Source organism: Narcine bancroftii, chromosome 1 (genome assembly GCF_036971445.1).
Source record: "Narcine bancroftii isolate sNarBan1 chromosome 1, sNarBan1.hap1, whole genome shotgun sequence".
Classification (NCBI taxonomy): Eukaryota; Metazoa; Chordata; class Chondrichthyes; order Torpediniformes; family Narcinidae; genus Narcine; species Narcine bancroftii.
The window spans coordinates 250,126,758-250,147,773 of NC_091469.1; the positions used below are offsets into that span (position 1 = coordinate 250,126,758).

Consider the following 21,016-nt stretch of genomic DNA (forward strand, 5'->3'; position numbering starts at 1 on the left):
CAATCTGTTGTTTAAGGTGTGGCTTGAGAAGAAGCCCTCCAAGTTTAACATCCCCACAGTAGAAGCTCTTGGCTATGTCAGTAACCTACTCCCCAAGGACCAGCTGGAGGAAGAGCTGTCCAAGTTAATTCGAGTCATCTTAACTCTTTTTGAAAAACAGCTGAGACATTTTTCCATCACAGAGTGTCTACGTCGGGTTCTGGAAATTGCCACAGAAATGAGGAGTGCCGGGTTGAAAACCCTAATGGACACTCTACTCAACAGTCTTCACCGGCAGGTCTGTCTATCAGTAAATCTTGATAACCAACTTGTCACAAAGAGCCACACTGCAATTCTTTGCTGTTTCACAGTTCTGGCATCAACTTACACAGATTCAGTGGTCAATTTTCTCTTAGGGAAGTTAGAAAATGGTGATCAGCAAGTTAGAGCAGGAACACTTGATGTGCTGAGACACCTCATCAGCTCCCTCTCCTCACACCTGGAGCCACAGAAGTCCCAAATTGTGGCTGCAATAAACCCAGCCCTTTTGGACAAGAGCAGCAATATGGAGAAGAAGCACGTTGCTCAAAAAATATGTGCCATGGCCCAACAAGGATACCTTGAGCCGGAGGGAGGAGAGATGATGGTAGAATTCCTCATCAAGCAGTGTTCTGCACCCATTAATTCAAGGACCCCAGCAACATCCCGCCACCATCCAGATCAGGATACAAAAAAAGATTTAGTTGCAATCTGTGAAACGGCAATATTTATGATCACAGATTCCGTGAAGATGGAAGCAGCTCTCTGGCCATTCTTATTGGAATGGATTACCAAGACTCAGTATACCAAGGCTTTCACAACAATCTGCAATTGCGTGGCACATATTGCCAAAAGGAAACTACAAACTAGCAGTGCACAGTTCTTACCAACTTATGATGAGGCTGCCAATCTCCCAAGACCACAGGCACTATTGGCCCAACTCCTCCTTGTATCTTGTTGCCCTTATCAGGGAGGAGGGCGAGGAGCTGCTGCGCTGAGGCTAATGCAAGTCTTGAGCTTCAGTATCCACCCAGCAACAGTGCCAGAGTGGAAGGAGCAGCTTCCTTCATTAGTTGACTATTTACAGGAGCATACAGAAGCATCTCTGCCACAAAAGGAATGGGAGGAGAAGCTGCTGCTCTTCTTGTCCAGGACCCTGAATGCCATTGATGATCAGGAGTGGATGAACAAGCTAAGTGATGAAATGTGCAAACAGATTGAGATCGACCATTGTTGCCCAGAAGAGAAAGCTTTCCTTTATAAATCTCTTGGGACAGTGCTCCATCAGATGCCCAGTAAAAATATAAAGGAAGAGCTTCGTCAAATGTTACAGAGTGTGCGGCATCGCGAGAGTTCAGAGAGAGAGGGTGTGGCCATTGCCATTGGTCTATGTGCCATGGCTCACTTTGATGACACCCTTGGAAGCCTGGAGGAGATCGCACACTCCAGTAGATCAAAGAACGGGAATAGTTTTTTCAATATTCTCCAAGATAAGCCTGATGTGAATGGGGATAAAGCTAAAAGCACATTGCTTCTGTGCTATGGGAACATAGCACTGTATGCACCTGCAGAACTGGCTCAATCCAGAATTGAGTCCCACATTCTCCCAGCTGTGATAAGCCAATTTAATCCTTGTCGACAAGGTATAAAGCTCGAATCCAGAGACCTTACGTTGAAGCTCAGCTTGATAAAGACCACCACTCTGATTGCAAAATCCCTACGTTCAAGTCACCAGATAATTCCCTTCCATTTCAGCAGGAAAGGGGAGCTCCTGAGATACATGCAGCAACTCATTAGGTCTGAGCCACCAGACCAACTGCACACTCCTGTTCGACAATTAGCCATGATGGCCTGTGCCCATCTTGTACAACTACACAGTGAATCCAACCAAGCTGACACCTCACAACTAGTTCACACCTGCCTGATGAGCACTTTTAGTTTGGTCCCTTCTGAGCTGGAGAAAGATGAGCACATGAATGGTGAGACCAAGGAGCCTTCAACACTTTTTGGCCAAACCATGACTGCACTACAAGATCTCCTGAAGCCAATTCTACTTCAGGACCTATCCTCAGAAGGTCTTCAGGCAATATTCATGCATCTAGAAGAGTGGATTGTGTCAAGAAAGGACTATGAAAGAGAGAGAGCAATGGACACTACTTTGAAGCTGCTGAAGTATTACTTGCAGACACTCCACGTGAACAATGTCACACCACTAAAAAACCTGGGGTCGCTGATTGGACAACTGATGCCACGCTGTGCAGATCCATTGCCCTCCATTGGGCAGATGGCTGTGGACAGCTTGGATATTATTCTGACCATTCAATTAATATATGAAAGCACTGACCTAGACCAGCGAAATGAGGACCTGGAGGTTCTGAAAGCAGTCAAAGAACATTTAGCCATTGGCGGCTGTTCCATTTTCTTCCAGACATGCTGTCAGATCACAGAAGTCATCTCCAAGTGTTTGCCCCGTGACCAGCTGGGCAACCTGCTCATAACACTCTTCAAAGGACTGGCTGTCCAACACCCCAGCTGTTCCAGTGCAGCAGTTATCCTCATGAAAACCATTATTCAAAGACGGGGCAGTGAACTTCGGGACCAGGTCTCAGAAATCCTTGAAATGTTGAAGGTTCCACTGCAGTGTGTCCCTTACAAGATGGTGAAACTTTCAGTTCTACGTAGCATTGCCATTCTCGCATCACATAACACAGCAACTGTTGTGGCCTGTCTCCTCACTTACCCTGTTCTTTCAAACGAGTACATCCGCGATATTTGGAGATCACTTGCTGAGGACAGACAGTGTATCCTGCTGACAATGACAGAACTATTGGATACACTAAACAAACAGCTGTCTTCTGGGGAAAAGAAGACCTGTTCTGTGAGTGAAAACCTGATTCAACCTTCAGCACTTGAAACCCTCGCACCTGTGTGTGCATTGGATGTAATGATAACCACACCAGAGTCTAAAGAGACTGTAATCAAGTTATTCCCCCAATTATTCAGCACTCTACTCATCTCTGTCAATGTGCACTTGCCCAAGATCTTTCTTCCCCATCAGGATCTGAAGCAGAGAGAATTCTCAGCTGAGCCTCAGACATCTAGCAGTAGAGACGTGTGTGTGAACTGTGTGGAGCTGCTAATAAAGCTTCTGGATCAGTCAAACAATCAGCAAGTGGTCCAGTTGATGGCAGAAACTGGAGGTTGGGACCAGATGATGGACCTATGCAAGTCCCACAGGGGTGTTACACCGCTGGCCAAAGCAATGGTTCAATATGCTGCCCCTAGTCTGACTGCGATTGTAGCTCAGGTCTCAATGTTTATGCTCACTGTGCAAGAGTGTCAGAAAGTCACAGTAGCTGCCTTCTTTGCAGAACTCTTAAAGTCTCCATTAGCTTTGAAACTGAAGCTCACAGACACCCTGATTACAGGATTGCTTCGAAGTTTACTTGAGTCCTCTTCGGTTGTACAGTTCTTGTGCAACATTACAAAAGGATCTCCTTACAGCATTGAGAAATATTCTCAACCAATGCTGTGTGCAATGATATAACTGATGACAACTGGGGAAACTGACAACGATCTGCTTATGTTTGAAGTGCTGTGGTGCCTGTCAAGGTACTTAGAACAACTGAGAGCAAATGCCATCAGGCCCTTCATATTGAAAATTGTCACTGGGATCCAACAATTCTTTGATGCCATGTGTGATAAAGTGTGTGCTGAAGCATTTTGTGTGTTGGGGAAATTAGCCAAGTGTGCGAGTCGAGATCCCAAATCCTACTTGTTCCAACAGTTCCATTCAAACTTGGTTCGCTTGTTGTTGCATCTGAATGGAAGCAGCACTGAGGTGTGCAGATCTTGTAACTCAACCCTTCATTTGGTCATCCCCCTTATTGGTTCACCCGAGGCATTCTCACAGATTGATAAATAATTAAGGGAGCCAATGCTGGACTAAACAGGATTCTTGAGGGACATTTCAAAACAGTTCATTAAGGAATTTCCTGATCGGATCCATTTATATGTGACAGACTATACGTCCTTCTTTAATAACCCAAAGGAACAGATCCGCTCTAATGCTGTGACCCTTTCAACTTGCCTTCTCCAAATTTACAAACCACATTTCCAGCCTGTCCCAAGAGCCAGTTGGTGAAAAAAATAAACACATTGAAGTTGGGGCCGACCTTCTAAATGTTCCCCAATGATACCTATGTCAGGCACTCCTCACCACACCACCCACATTTTCGCTTCTCTGTAATGGTCTACTATTCACCTATTGCATTCCTGGTTCTTGCCTGTCAGAGCTTAAATGCTGCTTGCTTTAGAATATTTTAGAAATTCTTTTATTATAAATAAACTGAAATATTGTTCTGCTGTTCTCACAATTGTTCAATCTCAAGTTCAAGTTTATGATCTTCTGACACAGTATGTGTACAACCAAACAAAATAGTGTTTCTCTGGACCATAGTGCACACACATACAGCCCATACTAATTTCAGATTAATAATTACTAATTTTATTTATATATATTTTTTTATTTTATATATATTACTTTGGCTTGGCTTCGCAGACGAAGATTTATGGAGGGGGTAAAAAGTCCACGTCAGCTGCAGGCTCGTTTGTGGCTGACAAGTCCGATGCGGGACAGGCAGACACGGTTGCAGCGGTTGCAGGGGAAAATTGGTTGGTTGGGGTTGGGTGTTGGGTTTTTCCTCCTTTGCCTTTTGTCAGTGAGGTGGGCTCTGCGGTCTTCTTCAAAGGAGGTTGCTACCCGCCAAACTGTGAGGCGCCAAGATGCACGGTTTGAGGCGTTATCAGCCCACTGGCGGTGGTCAATGTGGCAGGCACCAAGAGATTTCTTTAGGCAGTCCTTGTACCTTTTCTTTGGTGCACCTCTGTCACGGTGGCCAGTGGAGAGCTCGCCATATAACACGATCTTGGGAAGGCGGTGGTCCTCCATTCTGGAGACGTGACCCATCCAGCGCAGCTGGATCTTCAGCAGCGTGGACTCAATGCTGTCGACCTCTGCCATCTCGAGTACTTCGACATTAGGGATGAAAGCGCTCCAATGGATGCTGAGGATGGAGCGGAGACAACGCTGGTGGAAGCGTTCTAGGAGCCGTAGGTGGTGCCGGTAGAGGACCCATGATTCGGAGCCGAACAGGAGTGTGGGTATGACAACGGCTCTGTATACGCTTATCTTTGTGAGGTTTTTCAGTTGGTTGTTTTTCCAGACTCTTTTGTGTAGTCTTCCAAAGGCGCTATTTGCCTTGGCGAGTCTGTTGTCTATCTCATTGTCGATCCTTGCATCTGATGAAATGGTGCAGCCGAGATAGGTAAACTGGTTGACCGTTTTGAGTTTTGTGTGCCCGATGGAAGTCAGCCTGAAGAAAACTGAGGTCCTCCATCAGCCAGCTCCCTACCATGACTACCAGCCCCCCCACATCTCCATCGGGCACACAAAACTCAAAACGGTCAACCAGTTTTATATATATTATTTACTTGGTTACAGCATACTGTTCCTCAGCATAACAGCCTGCAGTAAGAAGCTATTTCCCAGCCTGGCAGTTCGGATTTTGATGCTCCCGTACTTCCTTCTTGAAGCTAGTGGGTTAAGGATACTGTGTGCTGGATGGAAAGAGTTCTCAACAATTCTTAAGCAAAAACTAGATTTATTGAACCCATTTAATTCAGTCAGATCATATCCCTCTGGCATGAGAGGAAACAAAATCTCTTCATTCTCAAACATACTCTTGAATTAGATATAAACTTTGCCATGCAGTCTTGCAGATTTCTCTCCACTGCAAATCCTGATGGTTTGACATCTGGCTCATCTGTCCAGACTGTGAGCCGGCAGTTTGGAATGATAGCTAGGCCTGGCATCAGAAATATTGGGGATCAGAACAGTTCATAGATTTGTGGCCAGAATTGGGGGCTTGTATATTTCAGCTTGTTCTGATATGGTGAAACTTACAAGTGGAAATTCAGAATCAGAATTAATTGTTATGAACATGTCATGAAATTTGTTGTTTTGCAACATCATTATAGTGGAAATACTGCAATAAATTACATTTAATACATTCATGTAAAAATAAGTACTATCTATGGTTCATTGTCCATTCAGAGATCTGAAAGCAGAGGGGAAGAAGCTTTTCTTGTGGCACTGGGTGTTCGTCTTCAGGCTCCTGTGCCTCCTTCTTGATGGTAGCAGAGTGAAGTGGGCATGGCCTGGGTGGTGAAGGTCCTCAAGGATAGAGGCTGCTTTCTTAAGACAACAGCTCTTGTGGATGTCCCTGATGAAGTGAAGACTGGTGCCCATGCTGGCACTGGCTGAGTTTTTTTCCTGTCCTATGCCAGTGATGCATCTAGTAAGAATGCTTTCCATGGTACATCTGTAGAAATTTACAAGTCTTTTAGCGACGTACCAAACTCCCCAAGAAGTATTGCCACTGGTGAGCCTTCTTTATGATTGCATCAACATGGAGGCCCCAGGACAGATCTTCAGAGATGTTGACACCCAGGAATTTGAACTTCCACTGCTGACTCCTCTATGAGAATTGGTTCGTGTTCTTCTGATGTTCCCTCCCCCACCCCCCCCGCCCCATCCCCATCCTGAAGTCCACAATCAGCTGTTTGGTTTTGATAGGATTGAGTGCAAGTTGTGACCACTCAACGAGCTGATTTCTCACCCTCCTGTACACTTCCTCATTGCTGGTCTGTGATTGTGCCAATGACTGTCATGTCAACGGCAAATTTGAATTGTTCCTACGTTGATCATCAGTGAGGAGATGTTGTTTCTGATTCGTACTGACTGTGGACTTTCGATGATGTAATCAAGGATCTAGTTGCAGAGGGGAGTGAAGAAGCCAAGGTTTTGAAGCTTGTTGATCAGCATATGAGGGTATGATTATGTTGAAAGCTGAACTGAGCTGAACTGTTACTGTTGTTCAGGTGATCCAGAGCTGAGTGGAGTACCAGTGATTTTGCATCTGCTGTGGAGCAATTGTGACAGTAGGCGAATTGCACTGAGTCCAGATCTTTACTTAGGTATGATTTGCCAGACTGAAACCACCTGCAAATTGGAAAAATAACACCTCATCTTCTGACTGGGAACCCTCCAACTGGATGGCATTAATATCAACATCTCTGTCTCTCGTTAAAGACCCCCCCTCATTTCTTCCCCCAGTTCTCTCTCTGTCCTTTTTCCCTGCCTCCTTTGGCACAGACATAATCAATTCTCACCTCTCCCCTTATCATACCTAATTAACACCTTTTGTGGTCTGGATTCCTCCCCCAGCGTTGCCTGTATTCTGAGATTTCCTGTTTTTTGCTCATTCAGCTTATTCCAATATGTCAGCGATATATCTTTGTCTTCTATGGATACTGAACGATCGACTGAGCTCCTCCAGCATTTCGGTGTGCTGTTACTACAATCACAGCGTCTGCAAACTTTCGTGTTTCATGAGTTGATTCTGGCCATGACCAAAGTATTTCATTACAGTGGGTGTGATTGTTACAGGGCGATAGTCATTGAGACAGCTCACCCTGCTCTTCTTGGGTACTGGGATGCAGGTGGAAATTCATTAGATTCTACTTTCCACTCCTTTACACTCCCTGAGTTCAATTAAAAATTGTACCATTGTGTAAAATAAATCAAATGCATTAGAAATAACATTCACGTGTCCAGAAAATATGCAAGATTAGCATCTCCAAAGAGCTGAAGGTGCCCGATAATTTTATCTGTAAACACCGTAGTCATGCTCAGGTGTCCTAAGCCCTGTGAGGAAGATGTCTCGCTGGACATGAGGAAGAATCATACTTCTACCTTGAGCAATACCTCCTCCTCGGTGGGAGTGGGGGGGGGGGGGTGGATTTGTTTGGTTGCTTTTTCTGGATGCACTCAGTCCCAAATTGATCAGGTTAAGCTGTGACCAACTTGGATATTAAACTGGCAAAACATCTCTGTTCGCAGACAAGGCCTTGCTTCAAAAAGGAGGCCTGCAGCTTCAGAGCTCCTCATTAACTCCCTGGTTTCAGTCGTCTTGATCCTGTCTGCCAATGCTAAGCCCCTGTAGTAATATGCTATGCAACATCAGAAAACAATGCTGTTGCAGTGTACAGATCACCTTTGCAAAAGGTAGGTTGTCACAGTTGCAAAAAATAAACTGTACACAGCGTAAACATGTAAACAAATAAAATAACTGTAAACAGACTGACTGTGTAACACAGAGAACAAAAAGAAAATCAATAAAGTGCACAAATAAGAGTCCTTAAATGAGTTGCTGATTGAGTTTGTAGTTGAGGAGTCTGATGGTGGAGTGATAGCAGTTGTTCCTGAACCTGGTGGTGCGAGTATTGTGGCACCGACACCTCTTTCCTGATGGCAACAGCGAGAACAAAATGTGCGCTGGGTGGTGTGGGTCTTTGCTGATTGCTTCTGCCCTCCGACAAGCAGCCTTCCCATGGAGAGTGGTGGGGAGGGTTTTGTTTGTGACGTCCTGGACTGTGTCTACCTTTTGCAGGGCTTTATGCTCTGGTGCCCTCATACCAGACCGTGATGCAGCCAGTCAGCTCACTTTCCATCACACCTCTGTAGCTGAGGGAGTCGAGGTGCTGACGTGCTTTCTTCATGATGCCATTAGTCTGTTGGGCCCAGGAAAGATCCTCCAAGATAGTGACTCCATAGACCCTAAATGTGCTCTGCCTCCCCACCTCGGATCCCCCCATGGTCACTGGATTATACACCATTATTGAAACTAATACAAACTCGCATGAATGAATATTATTACATGTATCTCTTAATATTTACACAAAGGGTTTGTAACAAAATGTGCATGCAAGAGTAAAAACGTGTATATAATATTTGTCCATGTCTTGCGGCTCTCGAACGTGGTTCTTACCTTAAGCAAGTTTGGCCACCCCTACACTGGAGTGAGCCCGCCCATTACAGGCCGCTGAAGGGCTGGGGCCAAGGGGAAGACCATCTCCAAGAGAGGGAGGAGACACAAAGGTGTATAGAAACGACACTGAGAATGTGAAAAGACTTTTCATTGGTTTCTTTTGTAAATACTTCGTTATGGATTTTTTTTCGGGGGGCGGTCTCCTCAATAGCAACGGCGTCATGACGTCGTGGAAGCGTTTGCGCGGTTACGTCATTGCGTGCGCGCCAGTTTGTGGCGAAGCGCCGAGAGCGGGTGGAGGACCGGGCCTGGGGCCTGTGGCGAAGCGCCGAGAGCGGTTGGAGCAGCGGGCCCGGGGCCTGTGGTGAAGCGCCGAGAGCGGGCCCGAGGTCTGTGGCGAAGTGCCGAGAGCGGGTGGAGCAGCGGGACTGAGGCCTGTGGCGAAGCGCCGAGAGCAACAGGCCAACGCCGGAGCTCCGGGAGCGGGCGGCGGTCTAGGTCTGGAATCCGGTCCGATGGGGAAGAAAACGCGAATCGTCTTACCACAGAGCCGGCGTCGGCCCATCCTGCAGCTGGATTCCGGTCAGAAGAAGGAGGAGCGCGGCTCGGGCTCCGAGGGTGAGTTGGAGGGAGGAAGGGGAGAAGGAAGGAGGGAGGGGAGAAGAAAGAGGAGGAAGGAAGGAAGGATGGAGGGAGAGAGGGAGGAAGAGTGGAGGAGGGAGGAAGAGTGGAGGAGGGAGGAAGGGGAGAAGAGGGGAGGAGGGAGGAAGGGGAGAAGGAAGAGGGGAGGAGGGAGGAAGGGGAGAAGGAAGAGGGGGAGGAGGAGGGAGGAAGGGGAGAAGGAAGAGGGGGAGGAGGAGGGAGGAAGGGGAGAAGGAAGAAGGGAGGAGGGAGGAAGGGGAGAAGGAAGAGGGAGGAAGGGGAGAAGGAAGAGGGGAGGGGGGAGGAAGGGGAGAAGGAAGAGGGGGAGGAGGAGGGAGGAAGGGGAGAAGGAAGAGGGGGAGGAGGGAGGGAGGGCAGAAGGAAGAGGGGAGGGAGAAAGGGGAGAAGGAAGAGGGGAGGGGAGAAGGAAGAGGGGGGGGGAGAAGGAAGAGGGGGAGGGAGGAAGGGGAGAAGGAAGAGGGGAGAAGGAAGAGGGGAGAAGGAAGAGGGGAGGGAGGAAGGGGAGAAGGAAGAGGGGAGGGAGGAAGGGGAGAAGGAAGAGGGGAGGGAGGAAGGGGAGAAGGAAGAGGGGAGGGAGGAAGGGGAGAAGGAAGAGGGGAGGGAGGAAGGGGAGAAGGAAGAGGGGAGGGAGGAAGGGGAGAAGGAAGAGGGGAGGGAGGAAGGGGAGAAGGAAGAGGGGAGGGAGGAAGGGGAGAAGGAAGAGGGGAGGGAGGAAGGGGAGAAGGAAGGGGAGAAGGAAGAGGGGAGGGAGGAAGGGGAGAAGGGAGGGAGGAAGGGGAGAAGGGAGGGAGGAAGGGGAGAAGGGAGGGAGGAAGGGGAGAAGGGAGGGAGGAAGGGGAGAAGGGAGGGAGGAAGGGGAGAAGGGAGGGAGGAAGGGGAGAAGGGAGGGAGGAAGGGGAGAAGGGAGGGAGGAGGGAGGAAGAAGGGAGGGAGGAGGGAGGAAGAAGGGAGGGGAGGAGGGAGGAAGAAGGGAGGGGAGGAGGGAGGAAGAAGGGAGGGGAGGAGGGAGGGGAGGAGGGAGGGGAGGAGGGAGGAAGAAGGGAGGGGAGGAAGAAGGGAGGGGAGGAAGAAGGGAGGGGAGGAGGGAGGAAGAAGGGAGGGGAGGAGGAGGGGAGAAGGGGGAGGGGAGACGGGGGGAGGGGAGACGGGGGGAGGGGAGACGGGGGGAGGGGAGACGGGGGGAGGGGAGACGGGGGGAGGGGAGACGGGGGGAGGGGAGACGGGGGGAGGGGAGACGGGGGGAGGGGAGACGGGGGGAGGGGAGACGGGGGGAGGGGAGACGGGGGGAGGGGAGACGGGGGGAGGGGAGACGGGGGGAGGGGAGACGGGGGGAGGGGAGACGGGGGGAGGGGAGACGGGGGGAGGGGAGACGGGGGGAGGGGAGACGGGGGGAGGGGAGACGGGGGGAGGGGAGACGGGGGGAGGGGAGACGGGGGGAGGGGAGACGGGGGGAGGGGAGACGGGGGAGGGGAGACGGGGGGAGGGAGGGAGGGAGGAAGGAAGGGGAGACGGGGGGAGGGAGGGAGGAAGGAAGGGAAGACGGAAGGAGGGAGGGAGAGAGGAAGGAGGGAGGGAGAGAGGAAGGAGGGAGGGAGAGAGGAAGGAGGGAGGGAGAGAGGAAGGAGGGAGGGAGAGAGGAAGGAGGGAGGGAGAGAGGAAGGAGGGAGGGAGAGAGGAAGGAGGGAGGGAGAGAGGAAGGAGGGAGGGAGAGAGGAAGGAGGGAGGGAGAGAGGAAGGAGGGAGGGAGAGAGGAAGGAGGGAGGGAGAGAGGAAGGAGGGAGGGAGAGAGGAAGGAGGGAGGGAGAGAGGAAGGAGGGAGGGAGAGAGGAAGGAGGGAGGGAGAGAGGAAGGAGGGAGGGAGAGAGGAAGGAGGGAGGGAGAGAGGAAGGAGGGAGGGAGAGAGGAAGGAGGGAGGGAGAGAGGAAGGAGGGAGGGAGAGAGGAAGGAGGGAGGGAGAGAGGAAGGAGGGAGGGAGAGAGGAAGGAGGGAGGGAGAGAGGAAGGAGGGAGGGAGAGAGGAAGGAGGGAGGGAGAGAGGAAGGAGGGAGGGAGAGAGGAAGGAGGGAGGGAGAGAGGAAGGAGGGAGGGAGAGAGGAAGGAGGGAGGGAGAGAGGAAGGAGGGAGGGAGAGAGGAAGGAGGGAGGGAGAGAGGAAGGAGGGAGGGAGAGAGGAAGGAGGGAGGGAGAGAGGAAGGAGGGAGGGAGAGAGGAAGGAGGGAGGGAGAGAGGAAGGAGGGAGGGAGAGAGGAAGGAGGGAGGGAGGAAGGAGGGAGGGAGAGAGGAAGGAGGGAGGGAGAGAGGAAGGAGGGAGGGAGAGAGGAAGGAGGGAGGGAGAGAGGAAGGAGGGAGGGAGAGAGGAAGGAGGGAGGGAGAGAGGAAGGAGGGAGGGAGAGAGGAAGGAGGGAGGGAGAGAGGAAGGAGGGAGGGAGAGAGGAAGGAGGGAGGGAGAGAGGAAGGGGAGAAGGAAGGGTGGGGATTTTTTTTTAGATTTACAGCACAGTTACAGGCCATTTTGGCCCACAAACCCACGCTGCCCAATTTACACCCAATTAACCTCCACCCCTGATTTGATTTGAGCAGTGGGAGGAAACTGGAGAAAACCCACACAGACATGGGGAGAACGTGCAAACTCCATACAGATAGCACGGGATTTGAACCCCGGTCGTAGGCCCTGTGAAGTGTTGCGCTAACCACTACGCCAACAGTACCTCCCCTTCTTGAGGAAGCGCATCATATATTTTCAGTAGATGGAACATTGGAGCCTGTGATGGACCTGGCTATGTTTGCTATCTTCTGGACCCTTCTGCATTCCTAGACCCTTATATTGCCAAACAAGGCTGTGATGCAACCAGTCAATATACTTTCCACAGTGCACTTGGAGAAGTTTGATATTCAATGACATACCAAATGCCCTCTCAGTCCTTAGAAAGTAGAGGTGTTGATGTGTCTTTATGGTTGGCTCCAAGAAAGTTCTTTAATATAGACTCCCAGGAACTTAAAGGTTCTGACTCTCCTGCTCCTTCCCAGCCGGAGAAATGTTTACGGTTTATATAAAGTGAGAAAGGTAAAGTTTCCATTATTGTCATATACATGAAATTCTTTAACTTTGTCTACCATAAGGAAGACAGAGTCGCAGAAATGAGACCCGAGCGAGGAAAGAGCTCACGACCCCTGATTTACAAGACCACTGCTCGAACAACTAAACTATCGGAGCCTTTAATATATTGGAGATTGAATATAACAAGGGACTATGTGAGGTCATCCTTTACAGAAGGAAGAATAAGAATGGCATGTTCTTCCTCCATAATGGCAAATGTTATTTAAATTTTTGGATGTAATCACATACATTCATAAAGATATAATTTTAAATATGTATATCAGTTACAAGGTATCTCAGTCTCACAGCTTGAGGAAAGAGGCTATTTCCCAGCCTGGCAGTCCTGGTACTTCCTTCATTGTTTCTTTGATGGTAGTGGGTCAAAAATACTGTGTGATGGATGGTAAGGGTCCTTTGAGCCCTATTTAAGCAATGCTCCTGGTGAATATCGTCAATAGAGGAAAGGGAGACCCCAGTGATTGTGGCCATTTTGATGATCCTCTTTATTGATTTCCTGTCTGATCCTTTGTAGCTAACAGACCACACAATGACAGAGTCAAACAGGATACTTAATTGTACTCCTGCAAAATGTTGTCAAGACAGGAGCTGGTAGCCTTGCCCTCCTCAACCTCCTTAGGGATGTAGATATGACTGCAATCTTACTTGAAACAGAAAGTTGGGTGGAGTAATAATTATGGAGGCAAATTGAACTGGCTTTTATTGTAAGGAGTAGAGTGACCAGAGGAAGCTGTCTTGGGAATGATGTATAGGATGATGGTGAATCCTTGCCCAATGACACTTTCAGGTGGCCATTTGCCCCGCTTGTAAACCTGCATATTTTGGCAATATGCGGCTGTCAGGAGGCCACGTGAATGCGCAGGAGGCGCCTGCGAGGCAAACTTTGTAACCCTCCTCCGAGAGGGATAATTGCCGCAGAACAGTGGCCTCCCCAGCCATCTGAATGCATCCGCCTAAAAGTGGGTCTGGGACGGGCCGGCGGGGGAGAAGGGGGCCGCCGGCCACCCCAGCCCCATACTCCCCTGCCGGGGCAGAGCGATCAGTGTGGGGACCTCCCATGTGGGACATGCCCAAGCTGGCTGACCCAGCTCTGACAGCCTGCCATCTCAAATCCGACACCCCGAGGGACAGGAGCCGATGTGCGCTCAAATGCGCATCTGGTGCAGCTGTTCATTCAGGTGGCCAGCGCTGCGTTTTTAGCACTGCCACCTGAACAAAAAGTCAAAGGGCCACTTCCTCTTCAGGCACATTCTTAGCGGCGAATCTACCTGAAGAAGTCTAGTGACTTTGAAGTGGAGGCTTAGTAGATCAGTTCCTAGAATGGAGATTCTCCCATGAGGAATGACTAAGGAGTTTGGGTCTATGTCATTTAGAATTTACAAAAAGAAGATTTGGGCATTTAAATGTATATGATCGTTTAGATACCTGTTCCCCCTGTGTAGCAATCTCAGACTTGGAGCATTGGATAAATGGATGGGTTGCATGTGGGAGGATTTTGTAAATTGAATTCTATATCCTGGAAAACTGTGAATGTGAGTCATTGTGGATTCAAGGCTTGTGGGTTTTTAAGTTGAAGTCAAAGATCAAATTGGCCATATTGAATGGCAGAACAGGCTAGGTGGCATTGTGTAGTTTACTCCTATTTAAATTATTTTAAATGCAATGGAAACAGCTCTCAGGATTGGATGTCATATGTTAAGATGGCAAGAGTATTGGTTAATCAGATTTTAATTGGGTTTCCAACTTGCCATTTCATCACCACAAGGATTAGTATTAGGATCCTTGGTTATTTACAAAGCATAACAATGGCTTAGATGGAAATAAAATTATTCGGGCCATTCATCTCAGCTGTTTCGGCCATGGTGTTTGACAACCTCATTGTGCACCTCGTCAAGCACCTGGTGACTGACCCACAAGAGACCCCATACCCCCATCTACTTTTCCCAAATTAGACAAAGTCTGACCATTGTTGACATAAATCGATAATCTGTGTTTCTAATCTGTAGTCAGGCAAACATTAAAGCAGTTTAGGTGAATTATTTATATTTATTCATAAAGGAAAATATATTTAAATCAGTCCATTAGATAGAGGAATTTAAGTGCCATTCTTTCAATTCATCTTGCTCTAGTTGATCTCCTCATACTAATTTTCAGCAATTTGCTATGTAATAGAAATATGCATTTTTAATTAGTAGTGATTGAAATATTGGACAATATTGAATCTGCATTTCATACTATAAGCCCAAAATTCATTAAACACTAGAGTTCTAATTTTGAAAACATTTCATCTAAATAATAAACTCAATTGCCAAAAGCTCGTCATTACAATTAAACAAGAAAGTCAAAAGATGCTGATGTCGAGTACAATACACAAATATGCTGGAGAAACTCAGCAGGTCACACTTCCTCACTGCTCTCCTCTCTTTCCCCACCCCCGCCTCGTCCTTTTCACTCAGGTATTTACTTATTCCCACTGAAGGCCTCTGGCTCGAAATATTGATTACATTTTACTTCCTCTGAACATGGCGCGACCTGCTGAGTTTCTCCAGCACTTTTGTGTGTTGCACTTGTTAGGAGTCCAGAGGACCCCAAAACGCAACAGCAATAGATATTCACCAAGAAAAATTGTTACTTAAACAAAAGTTGCTTTTAATTATCATTAAACATGAAAACAGAATCACACTTTAACTAACCTAATTTAACCCCCTTCCAATTCTAAGCACATTTGTATGTAAGTTCAGAAAAGTTCTTTGATTCACAGTCCAATCTCAGTTCTCATTCCTCCAAGTTCACTGGTTGCAGGCAATTCTTATACTATCCATAGAATTTAACATGTATAAAGTTCATCAAGCTTTGGTGCTTGAAAGATAAATGGTTACCGCTCAGGAAGGTTCTTGTCGGTTTTCTAAGAGAGATTTGTTGTTCCTAGACACCCACAACTAATTTAGTTCCATCAGCTACTTCAGTATCTTGCTGACGAAACTTGTCCCCACAGGGTTCTCCAGATGATAACCTCTTTCTTTCAGATCACCACAGAGTGAGTGCCTTTTTGTTTCTCTTATTCCAAGTGAAACATTAGACAGCCAGTCCTCTTTCATGAACCACAAGGGCTTTGACCAGGCTGAACTAAGCATTTACAACCCATCTTCCAATTGGGGTTTCCACAAGCTTCCCAGCTTGTCCTCTTCCAGTTCCAGTTGCTGCTGCTGACTTTAAAACTGTAGAACTGATCTGTCTCTCTGTCTCTCTGTCTCTCTGTCTCGTTTTCTGAGAATAAAAGCCTATTTGACTCTCTCTGCTTGCAAAACCACAATAACCACCTTAGAACAGCAAGTTCCGCTCCAGACTGTCTGCGGGTCCAACAAGCTCTTTCATCTGTTGCCTTTTTGTAAACAACAGTCCATTAGTGAAGTCTCTTGGGCACTCTCCAAAGTTTTTGCAAAGGCTCTGAGGCTCCAACATGTCTAGCATTAGCAGAGCTCCAGTATTTTAAATAAGATCTGTTTTAAAGTGTTTGTATGTGACCTACATCAACAAACCCTACCCAATTTATCTCCCAAAAACATAGGATTCTGTCACACACTAGTCATTGGATAGTCATATTTCTATCTAAGTTTATGATTTATATTTTTAATATGGAGTAGATTCTTTATTCCACATTGTGAATGTTGATTCTTTAGCAAAATTAATTATACCAGCCTGTATTCACTGTACCTCAGCACAATTGACAATAAATGGAAGCGAGATATTTAATTATTAATTTTTGCATGAAAATGTGTAAAAGTTGTCACATTAATGTTACCATATTAATGTGCAATTGACCTGCAAGGCTCATGGGCTGGAAGGGCCTGCTATTGTGCTGTATGTCTAAATTTTTAAAATTTGATTTGAAACTTTGTGTAAGGCCCTAAAAAACAGGATTAAAACATAATACAAATTTTAATACAATTTATAATGGTATTATAAACATTTGAAAGCTGTTGTACTGTTCTTTATGAAATGTGTTCAGTGGAAGATTTTTTTTTATAATATAGTCTTTGTAGACAGAAGATGTGATGTGGCACCGTGCCATGCTCAGAAACAGAATGGAACCCAATAGTTGCCTTTTTAAAAGTGTAAACAGAGTGAAACCTGAAAGTCTCCATTTGCTGTGATTGTAGTAAAAACTGAAATGCTGGATGATCTCAACTGATTCTTTCAGCATCTATAGGAGACAATGATATATTGCCAATATTTTGGATCTGAACCTTTCAAGCAATAAGCCTGAAGCTGGAAGTCTCAGAATTCAGACAATGCTGGCTGAGGGAGGAATCCAGACCAACAAAATGTGTTAATTAGATATGATGAGGAATGAGGTAAGAATTTATCATGTTTGTGTGAAAGGAGATGGAAATGGGTGACATATGGGGGAAGGGGGGTATTTAACGAAAGTCAGAGAAGTTGATATTATTGCCATCTGGTTGGAGGTTGCCCAGGTGGAAGATGAGGTGTTGTTCCTCGAGTTTGTGGGTGGTCTCAGTTTGGCAGTACATGAGCCCATGGGCAGACATGTCATCGAGGGAATGGGATGGAGAATTGAAATGAGAGGCCACTGGGAGATCCACACTATTGCAGGCAGACAGAGCCAAAGTACTTAACAAAGCGACCTCTTAGCACTTTTTTATACTTCTAAAGATACATTACACCAGTTTTTCCCATAACTCTGCTTACCCCTTTTCAGGTTAATTTTCAATTGTCCTTTAAGGTTCCCATGGAATCTGCTTCTTTTACCCTTCAGCTAGTTGTAGCAAACCCTGCTGATAAATATTCTAATTATCATTGTTGACAATCATTTTATATCTTTGACCTTTGCTAAGCTGCCATGGGTAATGGTTTCTCATTCTCAAAAAAGAAGATACTCGATTGTCAGTATCCTTAGCTGGAGCTGTAATCTCCTGTGGTAAAATTGATTTAATCTCTCCATTGTGAGCTTCATTTCAAGCCATGTGCAATAGACTTCCAATCATTAAGAAAGATGCCCTGAGTTTGGGCTGGTTGTACTCCAGGCAAGTTCACAGAAAATATCTGGGCATAATGGATGACTTTCAGCTGCAGGGTATATTAATACAATAAAATCTGTTTTCTGGTATAAAACAAGAATACTTCACTTAATTGATGCACAACGGGAATCCTGGAGTGACCAAGGACTATTGGCTCATAGTCTTCAGTAAGACTGTTGACAAAGTTCCTCATGACAGACTACTCAAAAAAAATTAGAACCTATTGGAACCAAGTCAGGTCTACAAATTGGGTTAGTGACTGGAGGCAGAGGGTGATAATGGAGGGTTCCTCACGACCAATGTGCGAACACAGTGATTAGATCCTCTACTATATCCATCGATGATTCACAAATGACTCATGGAGTCGCTTATATGGTCCATAGCTGCATCTTATTTGGGCAAGAGCAAAAGTCTGCATTTTAGGAAGATGCACTAGGCCAGAATTTGCACACTAAATATTGGGACCCTGGAGGGTGTGGTAGAACAGAGATTTAGGGATAGAGCATGTGGTTTCCAGAAAGTGACGACACAGACTGTGATGAAGATGATGTGACACACTCGCTGTCTTTGCTCAGCACATTGCATATGGGAGTTGGGACGTCATGTTGTGTAAGACATTGATCAGGCAATATTTGGATTTGATGTGTGCAGTTCTAGTCACTCAGTAAAAGGTAGGATGCCCTTAAACGAAGGGGTGCAGAAAAGTTTCACGAGGATGTTATGGCTGGATGTGCTTGGATTTGTTTTCTCATGTTGGAATATAGGTGGCTGTGAGATGATCTTAAAGGTATCTAAGATCATGAGGGACATGAATAAAATATTTTCTCAATAGTAGGAGAATATAAGACTAGAAGACATAGGTGTAAGGTTGGGGATGGGAGGGTGGGATATTTAAAAGGGGGACTTGAGGCAACTTTTACCACACCTAAGTGGTGGGCACATGGAAGTGATAGAGGTGAATACAATTATGATTTGATAGAAAAGGATTGGTACTATATAGGTCAAGTATGGGGAATTGAGACTAGCTCATATGGGCAACTTGGTCAGCATAGATGTGTTGGGCCAAAGACAGGTTTCCATTATAAAGCATTACAATACAGGCCATTCAGCCTGCAATTTTGTACTGACCTATACAAACCTACTCGGGTGACACGGTTAGCGCAGCACTGTTATAGTGCCAGCGATCAGGCCTGGGGTTTGAATCTGGCGCTGTCTGTAAGGAGTTTGTACGTTCTCGCTGTGTCTGCATGGGTTTTCCCCAGGGGCTTCGATTTCCTCCCACTGTTCAAAACTTACCAGGGGTGGCGGTGTAATTGGGCGGCATCGGTTTGTTTGCCGAAATTCCTGTAACTGCTGTATGTCTACATTTTTTAAAAATAAACATTTACTCCACAACCATCTAATTCTTCCCTTCCTCGCACCCATAACCCTTTATTCATATATCCATGTGCCATTCCAAAAGTCTTTAAATGTTCCAATTGTACCACTGAAATAAATAAATTTAAGAAAACCTACCTTTGATATCTCCCCTTGAACTTCATTCCACTCACCTTAAACAGAAGTCCACTGATATTTCCTATTGTTGCCCAGCAAAAAAGTGCAATGTTGTCCACCCTATTCCCCTCATAATCTCAACCTCTATTAAGTCATCCTCTCTAAAGCATCTACATCTTTCCTAGAATGAGGCGACCAGAACTGAGAGCAATACTCCCAAGTTTGGTTTAACCAGTGCTTTCTAGAGCTGTATAGTTTTAGAAAGTTGAATTACAAATTTCAGATTTATTGTCAGAGTGCATACATGACATCATATACAACCCTGAGATTCTTTATTTTCTGTGGGAAAGGCAGAATTACCACTTATTGGGAGTGCCAAAAAAAGTATTTTAATGTACATGTAAATAAATAAATGTAAAGAAACTGCAATACAGAGGGGAAAAAAATCATAAAAGTACATAAGTAAGATTCCTTAAATGTGTCCCTGATTGAGTTTGTTGTTGAGGAGTCTGGTGGTGGAGGGGGAGCAGCTGTTCCTGAACCTGGTGGTGTGAGTGTTTTGGTTATGTGAGTCTTGCAAATCTAATTCTGTGACAAAAAATTAGCAGTATTGAGATTGAGGAGTCTCAGTCACTGATTGTTGGGGCCCAAGAATGTCCTGAGGAACAGAAGAACCATGGTGTACATGTCCAAAGATGTCTGAAGGAGGTAGAGCTTGCAGATAGTCCTTTAAATATGATAGACTTGCTTTTCTAAGCTGGAACATAGAATTTAAGAGAGGGGAGGCTATGGTATAAGTTGATTTAAAAACTTTTGCTTGGCTACAGTTTAGATTTGTGTGGTCACTGTGGAATAATAGGATGTAATTACACCTGAGAGGATTCTGGGTAGATTCACCAGGATGGTGTTTGAAACAAAGGAGTTGCGGGGAGAGACTTTATAGACAAACTGAGGATCTCAAGACATTTGCGGCTCTGATGTGTAATGTGCAGCTCACGAAAACATGTTGGCTGGAGGAAAACAGCACTCCCGAAGCCACCCCGAGACACTCTAAATCCCTGCAATCAGACCAGGGGTCACAGCCAGGGCTATGTGAGGAGAGAGGAATAAACACTGGAGGAATGGCTCCTGCATAGGAAAAGATCTCATTTGGGGCAAGCTACAGCAGAACACTGCCAATGTGGGGTGTGCAGTGGGGGGGATCAGGCAAAGCTGAGGTGCAGGGAGAAGCCACAGGTTGGGAAGCTGGCCTGGGCTAGGAGAGCTCGGATGAGACATGGCCTGCCGTTGGGGTGGGTGGGGGGGGGGGGGTTTCTTGTCCAGGCACCCTGGTATAGGAAATCAAGATGGCGACGAGGGTCCCCAATTATGTTCTGGCTGCAACAGTGACGATCCTGTCAGTGGCCATGGGCAAGCTCTGGCCCCACCAGATGGAGAGTGAACGCCAGGCAGCACAGAGCTTGGACCACTCCATACCCCAGCCTCTGCTCCCAGCAGCCGCTCCCCACCTCCCCCCTATCCACTGGCAACTGGGAAGAGGAGTGTGGATGGTGGGACAGGGAGAAGCAGAGCTGTGGACTGCCTGGCCTCGCCCCACAGCAGGAGACCAATTTGGATTGAGTCACTTCACGCATCATGCTTGGCTGTGGATTCCTTAATGGTGCAGGTATCTGCAGGGACCAGTGGCATTTCCAAAGAGAACACACCAGAAACAGGAGCTGTCCATCGGCCTTTCGAGCCTGCCCCTACATTCAATGAGATCACAGCTGATCAGGCTGTGGAACCAGCTCTGCCTTTC

At 46.9% G+C, this 21,016-nt stretch overlaps 1 protein-coding gene and 1 pseudogene across 1 annotated transcript in view; both read left to right on the top strand.

Moving 5' to 3' along the window:
• Nucleotides 1-217: 217 nt before the first annotated feature.
• LOC138740988 (maestro heat-like repeat-containing protein family member 1 pseudogene) lies at nt 218-4,394 on the top strand (annotated as a pseudogene).
• A 4,764-nt stretch (nt 4,395-9,158) lies between these two features.
• The window catches only part of fnbp4 (formin binding protein 4), a 47,460-nt gene continuing 35,602 nt past the window's right edge, over nt 9,159-21,016 (top strand). The window contains 1 exon segment of the mRNA XM_069894399.1: nt 9,159-9,527. Coding sequence (XP_069750500.1) covers nt 9,425-9,527 — 103 coding nt within the window. The 5' untranslated portion in view covers nt 9,159-9,424.